The sequence below is a fragment of the Cetorhinus maximus genome, chromosome 4, assembly GCF_964194155.1.
Source record: "Cetorhinus maximus chromosome 4, sCetMax3.hap1.1, whole genome shotgun sequence".
Lineage (NCBI taxonomy): Eukaryota > Metazoa > Chordata > Chondrichthyes > Lamniformes > Cetorhinidae > Cetorhinus > Cetorhinus maximus.
This window is the reverse complement of record NC_135882.1, coordinates 137243210-137265726: the sequence shown is the minus strand read 5'-3', so window position 1 is coordinate 137265726 and position 22517 is coordinate 137243210. Positions and strand designations below refer to the sequence as shown.

The 22517-nt window shown below is 41.1% G+C and overlaps 1 protein-coding gene across 1 annotated transcript in view; it reads left to right on the top strand.

Moving 5' to 3' along the window:
• The window catches only part of ptpn23a (protein tyrosine phosphatase, non-receptor type 23, a), a 109683-nt gene that overhangs the window by 45969 nt on the left and 41197 nt on the right, over positions 1-22517 (top strand). The window contains exons 7-13 of the mRNA XM_078540910.1: positions 1653-1733; positions 2568-2699; positions 3606-3653; positions 3793-3849; positions 10111-10169; positions 20374-20453; positions 20868-20982. Coding sequence (XP_078397036.1) covers positions 1653-1733; positions 2568-2699; positions 3606-3653; positions 3793-3849; positions 10111-10169; positions 20374-20453; positions 20868-20982 — 572 coding nt within the window. The remainder of the gene's footprint in view (positions 1-1652; positions 1734-2567; positions 2700-3605; positions 3654-3792; positions 3850-10110; positions 10170-20373; positions 20454-20867; positions 20983-22517) is intronic.

Below are 22517 nucleotides of genomic sequence, written 5' to 3'. Positions count from 1 at the left end.
CATGTTTAGAATAAATATTTGACAATATGGAGAGAATTGTCTCACAAAGGTATGAAGTGTTTGTACAGTAAAATCACAGCCTGTGTAATGCCTACATCTGTAGGCTTGCCTCATCATGAACTTCCTTTATCTTCGTTGAACAGCCCATGTTCAATTATGAAGAGATTACCAGAAGAAAATAATTTATTCTGGAAAAATTAGTGGAGCTGAAGGTGGCTAAGCTATTGAACTAGGATGGTGTACACCTGTGGCTGTTGAAATTAAAAAGGAGAATTTGTTATTGCAAATGTCAGCACTGAGAAGGAGTTAATAAACTAACTAATCCCATTAGTTGACTTTCATTGAGGTGTTCCTGCAGCAATGGGGCATAGGTTTAAGAGGGTTTTGCACTTTGACCATTTAGGTTTTATTTATGAGGATGAGTAAGTTCTCCAAGTGCAACCCTGGACAGTGCTTTAGCTGGGGGACTGGCAAAAATACCTCCTTTCGGATTAAGGAAGTGGATTTTTTTTCAATTTCTAGATGGACGTCTGGCCAGGATTTGAAAATAATTTAGTCCTTTAAATGGAATAAAGCTACAACTGTCTTATTTTAAATTTGTCTCAGCTGTCATTTAAATCAACACAGTTTTAAGTGTCTTTCACACAGTCAAATGCCTCAAAAAGTTATTTACAGAGAGACTGCTGGCCACTAAGCAGCAAGGAGAGAGGGATTAGTTGATGTGATCAAAAACAATCAAAATGGTAAACTTTCAGAATGTCGATACAGGAATTGAAAAAGAATTCTAGAATGTACTGGTATGGTAGTCTGAAGGCTATACCAGCAGTGGTGTTAGTGAGAGGGAGAAGAGACAGTGGATCATATTACGGAGAGTAAAGTGTGTGTGGGTGGTAAAAATAACTTGTGTTTAAACAATGTCTTCAGTGCCTAACCATGTCCCAAAGCACATGGGTACAAACAAAAAAAATACACTGAGCCGAAGGAAGAGGTATTGTGTAAGGTGACCAAAAGCTTGGATCACAGAGGTGGTTTATAATGGAGGAAGGTACATGGAGAGCTAGAGAGGGAATTTAAGAATGTGGGACCACCTGTGGTCTGGTGAAGGAGCTAGTAATGCACAAGTGGGCAGTGTCTGAGGAGAGGGGAGTAAGGTAATACCGCTGGGGAAAACTGCAACATTTGGAGTGATGAAAACACCAGAATTGTAAGTAGAAAGCATTGAGGGGCAAAGGTGAGTAATTTGTTATGGAGATGAAAATAAGCAGCCTTAGTGATGGAAACCATACATAGTTGGTCCTCAGTTGGAGGTTTCCTATTGAAACAATGATATGGAGGTTTGTTTTCTTCGAAGGTGTTAATGCTGAAACTCGGGCAACCAGTAAGTTTGGCAAGAGGACTTTCCCTGTTCAAAGCAAAAAAAAGTGTAGTTGAAAATGCACCTCTTGCGTTGATGCAGTACATATTCTTATTTAAGAGACATAACATTAATTAAATAAATCACCTCATCAACTGCATTCCCAATTGACAAACTGTAAAATTACTGTTTTTAGTTGAATAAATGGGTTAGTCATTAATGGCTCACATAATGGTTATGTCAAAATAGATACTATATTTTTCATTGATATCACTTGTCTGCTGTCTCATTATTTTAGGGACAAGCTCAGGAGTGTCTGCTGGAAAAATCTATGCTGGACAATAGAAAAAGTTTCCTAGTAGCAAGAATCAGTGCCCAGGTATGTAACAATGTGCATTAATATTGTATGGTTTATTAGACAGGGTGTGTGTATTCTCATGAAAGATTTGAGATGAGGAAAAATGTAAAACTCTACGTTATTCCAAGAGTGGGGAGAACACAAAACCCTTTCTTTTAACTGTTGTGGTGAAAACTGTCTCTGCCACATTCAGTTTGAGACTTGTTAATTTTTGTAATTCTTTCTCAAGTAAATTGCCTGCTTCTACCTTATAGTTGTTATTGTAATGACCATATCATGTCACCTTGGTCTTTTCTCCAGTCAAATTGAGTTCAGTAGACTGAGTCCTTATAATGAAGACACCTGCAACCTTTGGCATGATGCCAAAGGGATGACCCCTTCTAAACTTCAATCATTTTTATGGAAACATGACCAAACCTACACGTGTGACCTATATGTTATATCTTGTTCTGACTGATGCACCCCGGATGTACTATGTTTCCTGATTTACCTTTTTAACAACTACTTCATAATAATGTCTTGATAATATGTGGAGCGAGTAACTTTATTTTAATTTTGAGATTTAATAAAGACATGAAGAGGAAATGCCTTTGACTCATCTTTCAACTTGTCGCCTTTCCCAGTTTCATAGGTCCACAGCTTGCTTTTAGTTATTGGGTTGCAAACTACCTTCAGTACCTTTTGGTGCAGACTTCAGGGAGGAAGGGGAAAAAATAACAGTCTTGGCTGCATTTTCTGCTAATTTTTTTGTTTTTATTCTTATGAAATTTCACTGGTTTTAAATTTAACAAGTTAGGAAAAAAATTGCCTCTTGACAATGTGGGCTGAGAGATTTATGTTTTGCATTGTTGCCAGGTGGTTGACTATTATAAGGAAGCTTGTCGTGCCCTGGAAAATTCAGAGACTGCTTCACTTATTGGGAAATTTCAGAAAGACTGGAAGAAGCTGGTACAAATGAAGATTTATTACTATGCTGCAGTCGCACATGTAAGTGGCATCATGTGGAAAATGTAAAACTCTGAATTCCTGGTATTCTCCAACAATGAGCTTTTCTTCTGTTCAACCCTCACCTCCTGGGTTTTCTCCTTTTTTTTTTCTTGCAAGACCTGCCTCTTAGACAGGGCTACTGCCCTGCACTTTGCAGAAATACCAGCTTGAAAAATGAGCCTGAGCAATCAATATTGAGCTATTCTGTCATGAAGGCTATCTTGTTCCTGGCCAACTTTTAGATCTACATACTGGAATCTTTTTTTGATCTTAATGGATTAGTACAACAATTAGTGCTTTAACCACCAGGCAATTGGCTGAACTCAAAGCACTGTTTTGAATGAGTGCCTTCAAATTCCTGCAGAATGTATGTTGAAAGTGAAGAGAAAATAGATTCTTTTAAGTGACATATACAAATGCGAGACTCGTCTCTGCATGCCTACTCAGCTGGTCAAGCTTAACTTGGGGCCAGAAGATATCGTGCTTTGAAGAGGAACGAATTGGTATTTTTGGTGCCGTTCTCTTACTTACTGAATTTTTCTGTCCTTTGTAACGCTAGCCGAACCTGTGTTTGTTTGTTTCTGAAGTCATGGAGTTTGCACGTGGCATATCCAGTGTGCCAAAATTTAATGACACAGGTTTCTGTTGAACTCCCATGCTGGCTACAGTAACTTAGATGTTGGACAGGTGAAAGTTTCTTCTAGCAAAAATTCACTATGCACTTTGGCACTGAATCTGAAAATGTACCTGGTTTTTTTAAAAAGCCATCAACTTCAGTGACTAGCATTTCAATTTTTTATGGTTCACAGCAGTTCTGACAATTCTTCCCTCTCCCTAGTTGCTGGAGTTTTCTAGCTCCTCCTGCCATTTGACAGTCTCAAGACTTTTCTTTGTACTTTATTGCAGCTTCATATGGGTAAGCAATCGGAAGAACAACAGAAGTATGGGGAAAGAGTAAGTAGAAAATATTCTTCATCATTCTTTTTGCCTTGAAGTTTGTGAAGTGAGTCTGTAGTTGGAGTGAAATGAATGTATTTGTTCTGTCTGGTCTGTAGTATGATGTTGAAAACATGTGGATTTTCTATCACTGCAGCTTGCTTACTTTCAAAGCTCATTGGACAAGTTGAACGAAGCAGTCAAGTATGCAAAGGTAAGTTTTGATTTCTTCATTTTCTTTTTGTCAGGCGACTAACACTTTAGTATAACATTTTGCTATTGAAGAATGTTTGAAAAGTACATGTACTGACTATCAATAAGTATGATTTAGCATGCTTTTTAAGTGCTAATGAAGGGTCATACCTCAAATATTAAGCTTTCATAAGAACATAAGAAATTGGAGCAGGAGTAGACCATAAAGCCTGTTGAGCTGCTCTGCCTTTCAGTATTATCAGGGCTGACCGTTGACCTCAACCCCACTTTCCCTCCTGCTCCCCAAATCCCTTGATTCCCTGAGACAACAGAAATCTGTCCATCTCAGCCTTAAATGTACTCAATAATCTGTCATCCAGAACCCTTTGAGGTAGACAATTCCAAAGATTTACAATAGTGAAGATATTTCTCCCCATCTCAGTCCTAAATGATTGACCCCAAATGATTGATCCTGAGACTCTGTCTGTGGATTCCCTAGCTAGGGGAAACAACCTGTGTCTCCCTGTCAATCCTCTTAAGAATCTTGTATCTTTCAGTACCTCACATTCTTTTAAACTCAAGAGTATAGGCCCAATTTACTTAGCCTCTCATAGTAAGACAGCCCTCTCATCCTAGGAAACAATATAGTAAACCTTTGCTGTACTGCATCCAATGCAAGTATACCTTTCCTTATATGTGGAGACCAAAACAGCGCACATATTCCAGGTGTGGTCTAACTAAAGCCCTGTACAATTATAGCAACTCTTCCTAGTTTTTGAACTCCAATCCCCTTGGGCCAACATGCCACTTGCCTTCTTAATTGCTTACTGTACCTGCATGCTAATTTTCTGTATTCCTTGCATGAGCACTCAAATTTCTATGAACATCATTTAAAGTTTCATGCCTTTTAAAAAGAAATTCAGCTTTTCTGTTCTTAGAACCAAATGAATAACCTCACACTTCCCCACATTGTATTCTATCTGCCACCTTGTTGCCCATTCACTTAATGTGCCTATATCTCTCTGCAGCCTCTTTGCACCCCGTCACAGGCTACTTTCTCACGTAGCTTTGTATTATCAGCAAACAGATGTGTTACTCTTGGCCTCGTCATCTTAAGCCATCGATATATAGATTTTAAATAGCTGAGGCTCCAGCACTGATCTTGTGGCACTCCACTAGTGGCAACCTGCCAACTTGAAAATGTCCTGTTTATCTCAACACTCTGCCTCCTGTACAACAACCAAACCCCTGTCCATACAAATGTGTTATCCCCCAATTCTATAAAATCTTTTCTTGTTAATCTTTTGTGTGGCACCTTATTGAATACCTTTTGGAAATCCAGGTATACCACATTTATTGATTCTCCTTTATCTACCCTACTGGTTACATCCTCAAAAAAAACTCTGATAAATTTATCAAACAATTTCCCTTTCCTAAAACCATGTTAACTTTGTCTGATCATACTATGATTTTCTAAGTGTATTGTTAAGTCTTCCTTAATAATAGATTCCAGCCTTTTCCCCACAACTGATGTCAGGCTAACTGGTCTGTAGTTCTGTTTTCTCTCTCCCTTCTTTCTTGAACAGCGGAATTACATTTGCTAACTTCCAACCAGCTTGGACCATTCTAGAATCTAGAGAATGTTGGAAAATAATAACCAGTACATCCATGATCTCTACAGCCAGCTCTCTTAGAACACTAGGTTGGAGGCCATCAGGCTCTGAGGATTTGTCAGCTTCAGTCCCTTAAATTTCTCCAATACTTTTTCTCTGCTGATACTAATTACTTCAAGTTCCTCATTGTTGTTAGCCCCTTGGCTACCCTGTATTTCTGATATGTAATTTGTGTCTTCAACTGTGAAGACAGGCGCACATTTGTTCAATATTGCTGCCATTTCTTCATTCCCCATGATTTCTTCTGCCTTTACCTTCACCTATTCTACTACTTATACATATTTCTAACTGGGTTATGCTTATTCTATTTTTCCCCTTTTAAAAAATTTTTTAATCACCCTTCACTGGTTTCTAAAGTGCTGCCAGTCGTCAGGTTTATTGTTTATTGCAGCATTATAAACCTTTTTTTAACTAATGCTATCCTTAACTTCACAAATAAGCAATGGATGGATCTTTCTTGTGGAATTTTAATTTTTACTGGAATGTGTTTTTGTTGAACACTTTGTATTCTTTCTTCAAATGTTTCCCCTGTTTATTTACCACTATTCCTTTCAGCCTATTTTTCCAATCAACCTTGACCCTCTCTCCCCTCATAGCTATGTAAATGCTTTAAGTTTGAGATTCTTTTTTGAAACTGGAGCATGTCGCTTTTAAATTGATATGTAATTCAATTGTATTATAATCACTTTTTCCCCAGAGGATCTTTACTATGAGATTACTAATTAAACCTGCTTCATCGCACAATACTAGATCTAAAGTAGCTTTATCCCTAGTTAGTTCCCACGATGTATTGTTCTAGGAAAATATCACAAAAGCTTTCTGCAAACTTATCTTCTAGACTAACTTTGCCAATTTCATTTGGCCAGTCTATATGAGGACTAAAGCCCCTTCTGATTATTACATTGCCCCTGAAACAGTCTCCAAATAGTTTTTGCTTAATGCTCTATCAAATGGGATAACTAGTACTGGGGCTCAATAAGCTTACCATTACCAGTGTTTTCTGACCCTTGTTATTCCTAACCTCCACTCATACTGATGTTACTTAATGTTCTTCTGAGCCAAGATCTTTTTCAATACTGTCCTTATGTTGTCATTTATTATCCGGGACAACTGGATCCTCCCCCTCCCACTCCAAGTTCATTTCCAGCCAGGACAAGATGTCGCTAACTCTCGGCCTTAGATGAGACAACCTTCAGATCTCCTGGCCACTGCTGCAGTGAACAGTATCCATCCCCTGATTTTGCTGCCCCCTGAGGCTCCTTCATCACCACAACTAGAACCATGGGACACAATTTTAAAAATAAGCGTGTCTCATTTAAGGTGGAGATGAGAAGAAATTTGTTCTGAGGATTGTGAATCTTTGGAACTCTCATCCCTGGAGAGCGGTGGAGGTAGGGTCAGTAAATATTTTTAAGGCAGGGGTAGATAGATTCTTGACTAGCAAGGGAGTCAAAGGTTATCGGGTATAGGCAGAATGTGAAGTTGAAGCCACAGTCAGATCAGCCGTGATCTTATTGAATGGCAGAGTAGGCTCGAGGGGCCGAATAGCCTACTCCAGCTCCTAATTTGTATGTTCATATGTAGCACATCCTGGATCCCCATACCTTCCTTAATCACAGTCACACCTTCCTCTCATTCAACATTGATCAACTCTAAAGTTCTAAAATAAAAGCAAAAAACTGCAGATGCTGGAAATCCAAAACAAAAACAAAAATACCTGGAAAAACTCAGCAGGTCTGGCAGCATCTTGAGGTATATCAATACCTACATCAATTGAGGTATATAAGATGCTGAAGGGGATAGACAAAGTAGACGTGGAGCGGATGTTTCACCTAGTGGGGCATTCTAGAACGAGCGGCCATAGTTTTAGGCTAAGGGATGGTAGATTTAAATCAGAGGTGAGGAGGAATTACTTTTCTCAAAGGGTTGTGAATCTGTGGAATTCACTACCTCAGACTGCAGTGGTTGCCGGGATGCTGAATAAATTTGAGGAGATAGACAGGTTTTTAATTAGTAACGGGTTGAAAGGTTATGGGGAGAGGGCGGGAAATTGGCGTTGAGGCCGAAATGAGATCAGCCATGATCGTATTGAATGGTGGGGCACGCTCGAGGGGCTGAATTGCCTACTCCTGCTCCTAGTTCTTATGTTCTTCCTCTTTGGTTTATAGCTTCCCTGAATATTTTTGTTTAGCTCATGAGATGATTAATATTGCAGGAATTTGCTTAGGGGATGAGCTCACTGGTGTGATAAAGCTGTATTAATATTATAAGTCTGAAGTACATTACACACACAAAAGTTAATTTATCTCCCTTGCACTAAGGTTTAGTAATTGTCTTCCCTCCCTCCCCTTCTCCTGTTGAGCTTCAATGTGATTGTAACCAATCAGGATGCAAATGAAAAAGAAGAGGGAGTAGAGTAGATTAATCAAAATTCTTCTTTTTAAAAGAAATTGTAAACTCACTGATGTTCAGTGTCCCTAAATTTTTTGCAGATTGTATATTCAGGTGTGTGGAGATAGGGGATGGCAGTTTCTTTAGTTCCAGTGGTACTTTTTGTTGTACTGAGCTGGTGGTCCATCTGACACTTAACATATAGCATCTAAGAAAGCTGTATTCTTCAAGGGGATTAAGGACGGTTTTAAAATTTTATAAATGGCAACAGATACCTGGGGGTGATTATTGGTTTAGATGGCAATTTGCCTCACTGCTCAACTCTGTTAAAATTTGTCCGAGAGTGGTGTTTTGGTCCTCTTCAGCTCAGAGCGCGCTCTCTCTCTCACGCTCTGTTGCATGAACATACGGACATACAGCAGGCTACTCGACCCTTCAAACATGCTCTGCCATTCAATAAGATCATGGCTGATCTGATTGTAACCTCCCGCCTACACCTGATAACATTTCACTCCCTTGCTAATCATGAATCTGTCTACCTCTGCCTTAAAAACATTCAAAGACCCAGCTTCCACCACCTTTTGAGAGAGTTCCAAAGACTTACAACCCTCTGAGAGAAAAAAATTCTCCTCATCTCTTTCTTAAATGAGCGGCCCCTTATTTTTTTAACTGTGACCCTTAGTTCTAGGTTCTTCCACAAGAGAAAACATCCTCTCCACATCCACTCTGTCAAGACCCCTCAGGATCTTAAAGGTTTTGATCAAGTTACCTCTTACTTTTCTAAACTCCAGTGGATACAAACCTAATCTGTTCAACCTTTCCTCGTCAGACAACCTGCCCATTCCTGATATTAGTCTAGTAAGCCCTCTCTGAATTGCTAACGCAGTTACACCTTTCCTTAACCAAGGAGACCAATACTGTACACTGTAGTCCAAATGTGGTGTTCAACTGAAGCATAACCTCCCCACTTGTGTATTCAATTCCCCTCACAATAAATGATAAAATTATATTAGCTTTCCTAATTGCTTGTCATACCTGCATATTAGCCTTTAGTGATCCATGCACCAGGGCACCCAGCTCTTCCTGTCTCTGCCGGCCCTGCTGCCAGCCTCTCCCTTGCTTATCAAGAATCTGATATCTCTTGATTCCTTGAGACACCAAAAACCTGTTTACCCAGCCTTAAATGCATTCTGTCTATATCTCTTTGCAACTTCTGTGTCCTCCCAACATCTTACCTTTCCACCTAGCTTTGTAACATCAGCAATCTTAGCTACAATGCTGTCTGCCTCTTCATCTAAGTCATTAATGAGGTCCCAGCTCCGATCCTTGCGGGACTCCACTATTCACAGCCTACCAACTTCAAAATGTCCTGTTTATGTCCACTCTCTGCTTCCTGTCCATTAACTGATCTTCTATCCATGTTAATATATTACCTCCAAATGTATGAGCCCTTATCTTGCCTATTAACCTTTCGTATGGCACCTTATTGAATGTCTTTTGGAAATCCCGGTTCCCCTTTATCTACCCTATTGTTACATCCTCAAAAAACTCTAATAAATTTGTCAAACAACATTTCCTGTTTCACTTAACACTTCTCTGTATTAAATAACTGTTTACCTGAAACACAAAACAGTGATAAAACATTGTAAGGCAGTAAAAAAAAATGTTTTACTTATCCAAATACTGTATCTTATATGATTCTGCTTCCAATGTACTGTACTAAAATAGTCCGTGAGCTTCCCGAACCTGCTCAAAAGATTTCTGGACAGCTGATGTTCCAGACTTTGAATTTCCAGACTAGAGAGGTTATACTATAATTATACTTTACAGGAGGTTGGGTGATGTGGAAGAGCAGAGCAGTTTTCGCTTCTAGTTTCTGACAAAATTAGCACTTTAAGGCCATTTAAAAAAATACTAATCGATCTTGTGGCAAGATGTCTGGAATGTAAAAGTTGAGAAGTAATGGTGAATCTGTGGAAAATGTTAAAACCACAGTTACAGTATTAGGCGTCATAGAGGATGTTGAGGCATTTAGCGAGAATTGATTCACTAGGATGTTGCTTGGTGTGAGGTAATAGGAAGAAAGACTTGGGTAAATGTGAAAACTCTGAAAGTACACTTAAGCTATCATGAGAGGGGGAAGGAGTTGCCAATTGTTTTACCTGTGTGTAAAGTATGCAGTACAAAGCAGATTGTAGACTCACCATTTTGTATTTTAGGGTCAGCCTGAGACTGTTCAAGAAGCTCTGCGATTTACTATGGATGTAATTGGAGGAAAGTAAGTAACTGAAAGAGATGGAGGGCAGAATTTTTCACTCAGTGTGTGGGCACACTTTTGACCCGCTCAAGCATGAAATAGCGCGTGATGGTGGCAGGCAAGCGTCCCGACATCATCGCACACTAAACTTGGAAGCGCACCTACCGACAATTAAGAGGGCTATTAAGCCCATTAACGGCGCAATTATTGAAGATTTTCTGTTGCCCGTCCAACATTACGTTGGCAGGCGGACTAATCGGCCAGGTGGCCTTTGCATTTCTCAGGAAACCTCATCCACAAGTGGGATGAGGTTTCCGCTATTAAATTTAAAAAAAAAATAAAAATGTATGGACAGAATTTTCATCTTGTATATGTTCATGTGACTCATGCTGATGCTTGGGCATTTTTTCCAGATTTTAAAATCTGCTTTTATTGCATTTAAATCCTTCAGTTTCCAAAGGCAGCTCCCTGCCTTCAGGGAGCTTTCATTCCATGCTCCCTCATGCCCGTGCCTACTTCGGCGCTCATCCTCCTCCTGCCCCCGCCCCAGCAGCGCTGAGCTTTTCAAGTGCACAGTTCAAGCAGGCTTGCTGTTAATTGGCCAATCACGTGAAATCACGGTCAGGAGTTGTTCGCGTTCCCGGGTCGGTTCCCCAGCTGCTCCCGGGCCAGCTGATCGCAGGCGCCTGCCGAACTAAAAATCCTGCCCATAGAATCATAGAATAGTTACAGCACAGAAGGGGGCTATTTGGCGAGCTCCCTGCAAGAGTAACTCGCCTAGCCACACCCCTCCTGCCTTTGTTTTTTGCCCTGCAAATTTTTTTCTTTTCTGATACTCGTCCAATTCCCTTTTGAAAATCGCGATTGAACCTGCCTCTGCCACACTCCCACCATAGTGTATTCCAGATCCTAACCACTCAGTGTTTAAAAAAAAAAAATTTTTCATTTGCTGTTGCTTCTTTTGCCAATCACCTTAATTCAGTGTCCTCTGGTTCTCGATCCTTCTGCCAACAGGAACGGTTTACCCCTATCTATTCTGTCCAGACACATGATTTTGAACACCTCTATCAGGCCTCCTCCTAATTTTCTCTCTCCCACGGAGAACAGCCCTAGCTTCTCCAATCTATCCAGGTAACTGAAGTTCCTCAACCCTGGAACTATTCTCATGAAATTTTTCTGTGCCCTCTTTAATGTCTCTTCATAACCTTGCTAAAGTGTGGTGCCCAGACTGGACATAATACTCTAGTTGATGCTAACCTTTATTTCATTTGGGGTTATCATATCTTTTTTTTGAATTCTGTGTCCTTATTTATAAAGCCTAGGATGTCATATGCATTATTAACTGCTTTGTCAACCTGCCCTGCCACCTTCAATGATTAGTGCAGTTATACCCCCAGGTCCCTTTGTTCCTGTGCTTCTTTAGAATCACTTTACACTACGTTACATTAAATTTCATCTGCCCTTGTCTGTCCGTTTCACCATGATTTATGAAATTGCTTTGTTTACTCAACGTGTTGTTGGTTTTTAGTTGCGTTTTGTGAAAGTAAGTTCCTTTTGAAATGAGATGTACAGATATTTGGATCAATTTTATACAATGTGGCAGACACCAGCAAGGGAGTGGCAAGTTTTTTTTTCCTTTTTGTGGCTTCAGCATCGTGGACCTCCATGTCATGGGTCAGATACAGAGTTTTAACTCTTTGCACTGCCCCAAAAGAGTCCAACTTCAGAATTGCATGCAGCTATAACAGTCCTATAATCCCATTTTCTCATGCCTTGCTGAACAAGGCTACTTTACAGTTTAAGACTAAATTGGCAATCTTGGCGTGTATTTGCTGTGAGTTGAGGTAGACACTATGCATTGAATCCTTGCAGTTGGTAAAGAGAAAGAAATCTTTGATTTCATCATTTGGACTACAATTGCTTCTGGGCCTTAGACGTATAAGGTCAGTGTTATAAACCACTGCTTGATCTGGTTGTTGTCTATTTTCTTGAATGTTTCTATCATAATGTTCTTCCCCTTTTATACAGCAATTACAAAGGTGCAATTGCTCCACCTTTGGTGGCTGTGCCTTTACCTGCCTGGGCTTTCAGCTCTGGAATTCCCTCCCTATACCCCTCTGCCTCTCTACCTTGCTGCCCTCCTTTAAGATGCTCCTTAAAGCCAACCTCTTCAACCAAGCTGTTGGGCATTTGGCCTAATATCATCTTTTGTCATAGTTGTTATGGTGTCATATTTTGTTTTATAGTGCCCCTATTAAGCACTTTGGGTTGTTTTATTACGTTAAAGTTGCTATAAATAGTAGTTGTTGAGTGTTACATTGCTGCTTATAAGATAACATGTTTTAGTTGAAGTAGGCAAGATAATTCTTCAGATAATTGGAACAGCAGATGTCATCCAACAAGTGTGGTACAACCAGACAAAGGTCTGGGTGTGGGAATGTGGACCACTGCACCTTTTTGTCAAATTTTAAAGTGTTTTCTGTTAACAACTTGGGAAGGGATTTACTTCAGTGTCCTGAAGGAACGTATCAGTTTGTAATAAATGTCTGATGTAAAACGTTCTAATTTCATCTGGGAACATGATATTCTTGCAGTTCTATTACTGTTGTCAGGGAGTTCTCCAGTGGGCAGAGTGGTGGAGGTGTTGAAATGATTTAAGAAGCAGACTGGGTGGCTGTAAGTTCTTTCTGGATGAATGAGCCAAAAGACCATGCTCATCTATTATCTTGGATTGCACTTCAAACTAAAGAATAAGGGTCTTGATCAAAAGTGATTTTCTTTATAAACTTCTGTTGCATTCCGTGCAACCTCCTGCTATATGTGCAGTTCCATTGGTACCTGTCAGCCTCTAGTACCAGCATGTAAATAGTAAGCAGGTAATGAGAGGGGGAATGGATCCTATTAGGGGCAAAGAGGGTGATATCTGCTTAGTGGCGCAGGGCAAGGTTAAAATACTTCATGAGTACTTTGCATCAATGTTTACTAGGGAAGAGGTATCTGATAAAATATTGGTAGAAGCGGAGCTAGTAGAGGCAATGGATAGGGTGAAAATTGAGAGGGAGGAGGTACTGGAAAAGTAGGCTATACTTTAAGAGTAGGTAAGTCACCTCGTCTGGATAGCTTGCATCTCGGGTTGCTAAAGGAAGTAGGGGTGGAGAAAGCAGAAGGGGTTGCCATAAACTTCCAGTGTTCCCAAGATATGGGGGAGGTGCCAGAGGAAGGCATAGTGGAAGGCAGAATAGACTTTATTGGCACAGTTCTAAAGGGTGTGCAGGAACAGCTGGACTTGGGGGTGCATGTGCATCACTCTTTGAAGTTGGCAGGACCTACTAAGAGAATGGCTAGCAAAGGATGGAATCTTGGGCTTCGTAAATTGAGACATTGAGTACAAATTCAGGGAAGTTACGCTGAACCTATGTGAACTCTAGTTAAGCCCCAACTAGAGTTTTGCATCCATTTCTGGTCACCATACATTAGGAAGGATGTGAGGGCCCTTGAGAGGGTGCAGAGGAGATTTACCAGAATGGTTCCAAGGATTGGGGATTTTAGTTACAAGGTTAGGTTGGAAAAACTAGGGTGGTTGTCCTTGGAGCAAAGGATATTGAGGGGAGGTGAAAGTAAAATACCATGGATGCTGGAAACCCAAAATAAAAACAGAAAATGCTGGAAAAACTCAGCAGGTCTGGCAGCAACTGTGGAGAAAGAAACAGAGTTAACGCTTCGAGGCCGTATAACTCTGCAGAGCTCTGAAGAAGGGTCCACTGCCAGACCTGATGTTGAGGGGAGATTTGATAGAAGTATGAAAAATTATGACAAGCTTAGGTAAGGTAGACAAGGGAAAATTGTTCCCATTAGCTGATGACGCAAGGACTAGAGGGACACAGATTTAAGGCTTTGGGCAAGAGATGCAGGTGGAATTTGATTAAGAACGTTTTAACGCAGCAAATGGTAATGACTTGGAACTCCCTGTCCACGATGGTGGCGGAAACAGAAACAATCAATGATTTCAAAAGAAAATTGATTTCAAAAGAAAAGGCAATTTACTTGCAGGGCTAAGGGGATCAAGTAAGGGAATTGGATTAACTGGATTGCTCTTCAGCGAGCTGGCATAAATTAGATGGGTCAAATGACCACCTCCTGTGCCTTAAATGACTCTCATGATTTTGCCCAATTGGCTTTTTTTCTGTTTTCTTAGAAGACCGTTAATCATCTGGGACCCCTGGATGAGTGTTTTTTTCTCTCCCCTATTTCTGTTCCTCCTCCTTTTTCTTCCTCTTTGTCCTCCTCAAGCTGTCCCCGTTCTCCCATAAACAAGAAACACGGAAGCCAATTGTGTCCCTTCTGCAAACATAGCTTATAAAGGAACAAGGGTAGACATTCAACTCCTCTTAATTATTTTACCATTCAATTTGATAATTGCTGATCTATACCTTAACCCCATATCCTTGCCTAATAAAAATATCGATTTTAGTATTGAAAATTACACTTGCTGCAGCATCTGCAGCATTTTGGAGGTGAAATTTCCACGACTTTATACGGAGTACTTTGTGATTCCACTCCTGAATGACCTAACTCTAATTTTTAATTTTCAGAGCTTCTCTGCCAGGGCGAACAGTTTCGCTGTATCTACCATGTCAAATATTTTTGTCATTTTAAGCATAATTGCATAGAGTTTGGCCCAGAAGCAAACTGTTAGGCCCCGCCAAGTCTGTGCTGGTGTCCATGCTCCATGTAAGCTATTTCCGACCATCCTTCATCTTGCCTTATAACCATATCATTCTATTCCTTTCTCACTTGTGTTTAATTTCCCCTTAATTCATTTATGTTAATTGCCTCATGCTCTCCAAGTGGTAGCAAGATACCCATTCTCTTAGTAACCAGCACCCAGTTTTGTGCACTCCTAGGTCAGTTATACCATGGTTGATTACAGACTGTAGGCCCTGCTATTCTGACCCAACAATGTGCCTTAACTCCAATCTCAGAATAGTATTCATTTTAGCCTGAAGAAGGGTCATGCGGACTCGAAATGTTAACTTTGTTTTTCTCTCTCCACAGATGCTGCCAGACCTGCTGAGTTTTTCCAGCATTTTCTGTTTTTGTTTCATTTTAGCCTGACATTCTCATTTGGGGTATCAGCCATTCACATGGCTTCTGAAAGCAATTGCTAATTTAAAATCAATTAGCGCCAACTTAAGAGACAGCTTTTGTGCTGCGCCTACAGGCATCAGCAGCTGGTACTGGAATCCAGGTCGCAAAAATGAAAGGGCAGTGTGCTAACACATTGCAGCTACCAACCCTCCGCCCTATTTTTAAAAAATTTGTGTATCTATTTGAATGACTTTTAACCTAATTCTTGCAATAGCTCATACACAACCCTAGTCTGTCTCCTTTTAAGACATCCAGTAAATTTGTAACAGGTTTCTAGGAGGTGTGCAGAACTGCCCTAGGATGACATGTGATTATGTTCTGTGTGCCCCTCCTGATGCACCCTCCTTTTAGCATGTGCCTTCAGATGGAAGGCTGAAGATCACAGTTAGGAGCTCAGAAACACACCCTATCACACACTGCTTTCTGTTTAGCATACTTTGAAGGTATGTACTCTGTAAATGGCATAGATTCCATTCCCCATCTCCTGTATTTTTCCCTTGTCAGTAAGCACTTACCTGAACAATGCATCTCGTGAATCCAAGGGAACAGTGTAGGGACCCTGATCCCAGGTTACAGTCTATCTGTCTCTCTACCATTTATTTGACTATGGAGGGCATGCTGCAACAGCCCAGTGGAGTCTTCTTATCCTGTTCCCTACGACTCACTCCTGCCCCTAATGAGGAAGAGCCTTGCATCTGCAGGTTGGCTGCCCATAGTATCATATCCAAGATCGCGATCTCAGTAGGCAGGGGGTTTGAGTCTATGTCTCGTCACAAGTGGCCACTGATAGTTTAAATCAAAGTCCTTGCATCACTCCAGGTTGGAAATAACTGCTGAAAGCTCCTTTGAATATATCTACTCCAATACCATCACGTCGCTGTCATCAGTCCCTCGAAACAAGGGTGATGTCTACCAGGCTTCATGATTTCTGTGACCTTGGGTGAGTCAGGTCAATCCTGACACCATAGGTCTTTGGGCAGAGAGGGCAAGAGTTGCCTTGAGGAAGGTGGGATTCTCAAGTTAGAGTTCTCTCCTTCAGCTTTTGTTGCTTCGCTGCAGCAGAGTTTATGCGGTCAGTTTCCAACTATGTTGTGGTTTGCTGGATGAGGTGCTGCCACATGGTACAGTTTGTGGTAAGTTCCTCCCATGTACCCATGTCAGTTTGTCCCCTTTTCAGTGAGACCTTCAAAGTGCCCTTAAAATGTTTTGCCTGTCTTCCTTGAGATTGGGTGCTATACAAGTTGTGACAAGAGGACCTGCTGTGAAAGCCGATTAATTGGCTTGCGTGATCCAGTTCCATGGAGCTGATTTCACATGATTGTGGTTGCGGAGATAGAGGAATTGACTTCAGTGAGGATGCTGGCGTTTGTTCACCTGTATTCCCATTTGATTTTAAGTAACCTGTGGAAATACCTCTGGTGGAAATTCCCCAACACTAGAGGTGTCTTTGGTAGGTGACCCAAGTCTCACTGCCACATAGAAGGTTGGTGGCGATAACAGTGCTGTAGACCTAAAGCCTTTGTCCTGTTATGGGGATTTATTTTTTCGAGTACTTGTTTGCGCAAATTTTGGAAGGCTGTGCTGGCACAGCCGATTCTATACTGAATCTCCTCTTCGATGGTTACCTTTTGAGAAAGGCAGCTGCCAAGATATGGGAAATGTTCAGCAATATCTAAAGCCCACAATACTGGGCAAAAAGAGGACTGGAGGCAGTCAGCAGCACCTAGAAAAGCAGGCAAAAAGAGGACCAGGAGGCAGTCGGCAGCACCTAGAAGAGTGTGTGAAAAGAGAACCCAGAAGCAGTTGGCAACACCTAGAAGAGCTATCTAACCCAGTCCAGTCTGTGGCTCCAGAGCGAACTGGTTGCGTTCTGAGAGAAATCAAAGTGTGACATCATAGGAAAATGGATAAGTAATCGGTTGGTGAATATTTTGCTCATTTATTTTCAAATTGTGTAATTAATTAATAATTGTAAGGTTTTATTAGTTGTAGTAAGGTTTACTAGCAGTAGTAAAGGTTATTGGAAGTTGCAATGTTTACTAATAAATTAATAAAAATTAATTAGCACACAAAGATGACAGGGCAAGTGATGTGTTGAGACTGCAGAATGTGGGAGTTTTTTGGATGATGGTGTGACCCAGGCAAACATTTCTGCCGTAAGTATCTGTGGCTTGAGGAGCTTCGGTTCAGAGTCATTGAGCTGGAGGCTGAGCTGCAGACACTGCGTTACATCAGGGAAGAGGAAAGTTACCTAGACACTTTATACCAGGAGACAGTCACATACCTTAGGCTAGGGTCTCCTGATTTGGACAAGGACAGGAAGGTGTGAGAGCAAGTGAGGCAGGCATGAGGACCCAGAAGGTAGAAGTGGAGGAGCCTCAGCCTTTGCAGTTGTCCAGTAGGTTTGAGGTTCTTGCAACCTGTCTGGATGAAAGCGGTGGCTGCAGACTAGATGAGCAAACTAACCATGGTACAGGAAGCCATTCAAGTGAGGGGAGTTAATAGGAGTGTAGTGGTAGTAGGGAACAGTATAGTCAGGGGGATAGACATAGTTCACCGCAGCCGAGAGTAGGAGTCCAGACGGCTGTGTTGGCTGCCTGGTGCCAGGGTTTGGGACATCTCTTCTGGGCTGGAGAGGAAGCGGAGACCCAGTGGTCGTGATTCACATAGGTACCAACGACATAGGTAGAACTAGGAAAGAGGTTCTACTGAGGGTGTATGAGGAGCCAGGGGCTAAATTTTAAAAGCAGAACCTCAAAGGTAATAATCTCTGGATTGTTACCTGAGCCATGAGCAAATTGACATAGGGTAAATCAATTTAGAGAATTAAATACGTCTTAAAGATGGTGTGGGAGAAATAGGTTTTGATTCATGGGAGCTGGCACCAGTATTGGGGAAGTGGGAGCTGTACCGTTGGGACGGTCTTCACTTCAATCATGCTGGGACAAGTGTTCTAATGACAGATCAAGTTTGGGAACATGTGATAAATTAAACAGAGAAGACGAGGCAAGAGAGCAAGGTAAGAACAAGGGAAATGATAATCAGGGCATGGCAGGAAGGGGCAGATTGTACAAACAACAAGAGTGCATCAGCAGATAAGGCAAGAGGTTACAAAAGTAATAAAAAGACAGAACTAAAGGCTCTGTATCTGAATGCACGTACCGGTTGTAACAAAATGGATGAATTGACCGTGCAAATAGAAATAAATATGTATGATCTGATAGCCATTACTGAGACATGGCTGCAGGATGACAAAGACTGGGACCTGAATATTCAAGGGTACTTGACATTTAGAAAAGACAGGAAGCGAGGAAACGGTGGAAGGGAAACTCTGTTAATTATCATGACATTGGTACAATAGAGAGGGAAATGACCTTGGTTCTGGAGATCGAGATGCAGAATCAGTTTGGGTAGAGATGAGAAATACTAAAGGTAAGAAGTCACTTGTGGGAGTGGATTAAAGGCCCCCAAACTAACTACACTGTTGGATGGGATATACAGGAAGAAATAATGGGGCCTGATGAGAAAGGTATGGCGATAATCATGGGTGATTGTAATCTACACACAGATGGGACAAATCAGTTGGCAAAGGTAGCCTGGGTGATTTCAGAGTGCTTCCTGTTCTTGCTTCACAGTTGAATTAGTCAAAGGCCTTTGACAGATCACTGAAGGCCATGTAGAGCTCTTTGCATTGTTCCAGATGCTGTTAGACAATCACCCAGATCATCGGGTTTGAACCTTTAAACTGGTTGGTAAGAATGATAAAGAAATGTGCAAAGTTCTCACTCGGAAATGCCAAGCCTTCATTACATGTCAAAATCACCTTACATCACATGTGAAGGATACTACTCAAACCTGAAGCTCAGAAACTGATACATCATCAAAAATAGTTGGTGGGCAGAGAAGGCCAATGAAATCCAACACTATGCAGACTGGCACGACGTGTACAGCTTCTTCCAGGCCACCAAGACCATTTATGGACCAAAAACAAATGATCCCTCCCATCTCTGAGCTGAAGGCTGCAATGCTGTTCTCAAAGATGATGCAACCATCTGAAACCGTTGGAAGGAGCACTACTGGAACCTTTTCAATCAGGGATCAACAGTATTGGGCAAAATCATCAAAACAATCCCTCAACACTTCCAGAGATCAATTTGGGCACGTTGCCAGCACTTGCTGAATTACAAAAGGCTATCCAACAGGCGAAGGGCAATAAAATGTGGTCCAACCAATATCTCCTGCAAAAAAGCATTTCCTAAAAAGCTGGTAGTCATGAACTCTCACTCAAATTCTCACATCTTTTTACAAAAATCTGAGAAAAGAGGTACTACCTCCCGATTCCAGCAATTTCATCATTGTTTCACTCTTCAAGAAGTGTTATAAATCAATTTGCGAGAACCATAATGGCATATCCCTTCTGTCCACAATGGGGAAGATTCTCACATATTAATAGCCTTGAACCGCCACCATCAGCGAAGACATCCTTCCAGAGATCTAATGTAGTTTCTGGCCATCCAGGAGAACCACACACACAATAGTTTTCGCTCGATAAATGAAGAATAACATCACACACCATAATTAGCCCTACTAGATCAGCCCTCAACCAACTAAGCTTGAAGCAAGTACAAGCCTAATGCAACCTATCCTTACACTTTAACTCTTTAAGCCTTGATACCATTCTTGTGAATCTGCATTACACCCCCTCCAAGGCCAATAAATATTTATCTGTGGTGCTGAAAACTAAAAGCTGTACTTCAGATGGCGTCCAACCAAGGTGTTCTGTACAACTGATGCATCATTTTACCCCCTTTGTGTTTCGTTTTAGATCAGCTGAAACAGTTCAGACAGGGCCACAATGAGAAGCCCTGTAAGTGATGTCAGAGTTTACCTATTGTGCCAGTGGAAGATTTCCTGGTGGCAATAGTTCAGTTCCAGATTAAAAGTATAACAATCCTTGTGGAGATTACTATGAGCAACTTTCTCAAATTTTAGAGTTTGGTTGAGAAAAAAGATGGGAGAACATAATAAAAAAAAGTCATGATTATTCTACAGACCTGACCTTCTTTCTTACATTTAGGTATAATGCTGCTAAGAAGGACAATGACTTCATCTACCATGAAGCTGTACCGCCCCTAGATTCGCTCTCATCAGTAAAAGGCAGGTTTTCTAAGATTATGCTCCATTGACTAGCATTCAAATAAAATATTTTTTTGAGCAAATTTTTGATAATCTAATACTGTATTCTTTATTGTTAGTCTCTATGCAAGATGTATCCTACAACTAATACTGATTCATAACCTAACTCATTCTTTGCAGAATTCAAAACTCTGGAACCCTTGTTTCATTCAGTCTTTTTCCTGCCGTCCACTATTTCCTAATCTCATCTCCCCTGCTCAATACAAGTTTACGGCATCCAGCACTGAGATTTGGCCCTTCAACTAGGCTGCTTAATTTAAAAGAAGGACAATAAAATGTAGAGCATTTTTGTGCATGTTCAAGTTCATTAAGTACAATTTTATTTCTGAAAGGAAGTGCAGATATTTTAACTCTTGTGCTAACCTATTTTAATAGGAGCATCTCTGGTAAAAGCCCTTCCTGTCAACCCAACTGATCCAAATGTGACTGGTCCTGACATTTTTGCAAAATTGGTACCTATGGAAGCTCATGAGGCCTCATCCCTGTACAGGTGAGCCTGAGGATTGCAGTTTCTTAGAGCTATACTGCTGAAAATTAAACAGAATCGTTGAAATGAGTCCTTTTTAAATGTTAGCGCACCACCTCAAGGGATTTCTTTGCTTGTTTTCAAAAAGGGCCATTTTGCTAGTTACAGGCACTTCTTTGCAAATGCAGTAGGTAAGTCATGATGGAAGTTCTAGGAATTTGATCTTTTGGTAGTACAGAACTTGTGTATTGCACTCATCAGGACACTCAAGAATACCAATATGAGAGGGAAACAAGAATTTATACTGTATGTGAAGAGAGTGCTGATTGGTTGGCAAGTGGCGTTGCCAAGGAGAATGCACCACTGATGATGACTGACAGTTAACTGCCAAGCTTTGTTTGAAATTTAAACCAGGCAGCTTGACCCCCCTCTTCACATACAATATAAGCTGTTGTTTTCTCCCTTATATTGGTATTCTTGAGTGTCCTGATGAGTGCAAGACGTAAAGCTTAGACATGTCTCTTTTTTTCAGCAATACTCGAATTTGATCTTGTTCTTTTTCGAGAAGAGAAGACTTTGAGATGACCAAATTGAAGTTTTTAATACTTGTTTTATTCAAGTGCTGCTGGCAAGGCAGCGGTTTATTATCTATCCCCAGTTGCTCATGAGAAGGTGGTGGCGAGCCACCGCTTTGAAGTGCTGAAGACCATACAGTGAAGGTGCTCCCTTCATGCTGTTAGAGAATTCCTTGATTTTGACCCAGTGCCAGTGAGGAAATAACAGTATATGTCCAACTCAGGACAGTATGTGACTTGGCGGTGATTGTGTTGTTATAGACGGGAGGGGGGAATTAATTTAACCAGCCCTGATTTTAAAAAAAGTGTTTTTGATTCCTGATTTCCCCCTTTATAAGCGGTGGTGTGTTTTCTCCAACCCTTCAGTTTGGAGTGATCCAACCGTCTATTAATAACCCCACATTAAAGATAAGGTAAAATTTATACACACGCGCGCATACAAAATGCGGGAAGGGGTTTCACAACGCATGCCCCTTTTTGCACTCATACAATAAAAGAGGGCTAAGGAGAAGGAAGGGATATAGGGCAAGACCATGATAAAAATAAAAGCTAGAGTTTCATGTGAGACCATAAGACATAGGAGCAGAAATTAGGCCATTCGGCCCATCGAGTCTGCTCAGCCATTCAATCATGGCTGATAAGTTTCTCAACCCCATTCTCCTGCCTTCTCCCCATCTGAGAGTCCAGAGCTCAGAATGAAAAGTCCAATGGGAGGCTGACTGTTGCAGGGTGATCTGTCTTTCCAGAAGCGAGGACTTCCACGATGGGAGAAGGCATGTAGAGGTGAATTAGTCTTGAAGGTACAGATACAGAAGTTCCAATGTTCCAGTAGTTCACCGTGTAGATGAGGGCCAGGCAACTTATCTGAACAGAGGTCTTCCTGCTGCTACCTGTTGGATGGTAAAATGGTAGACTGCCAGGGTTCAGTTCCACACGGCAATATTACAGGCTCTAGTAGGTGAGGGAAGCCATGTGACATACTTC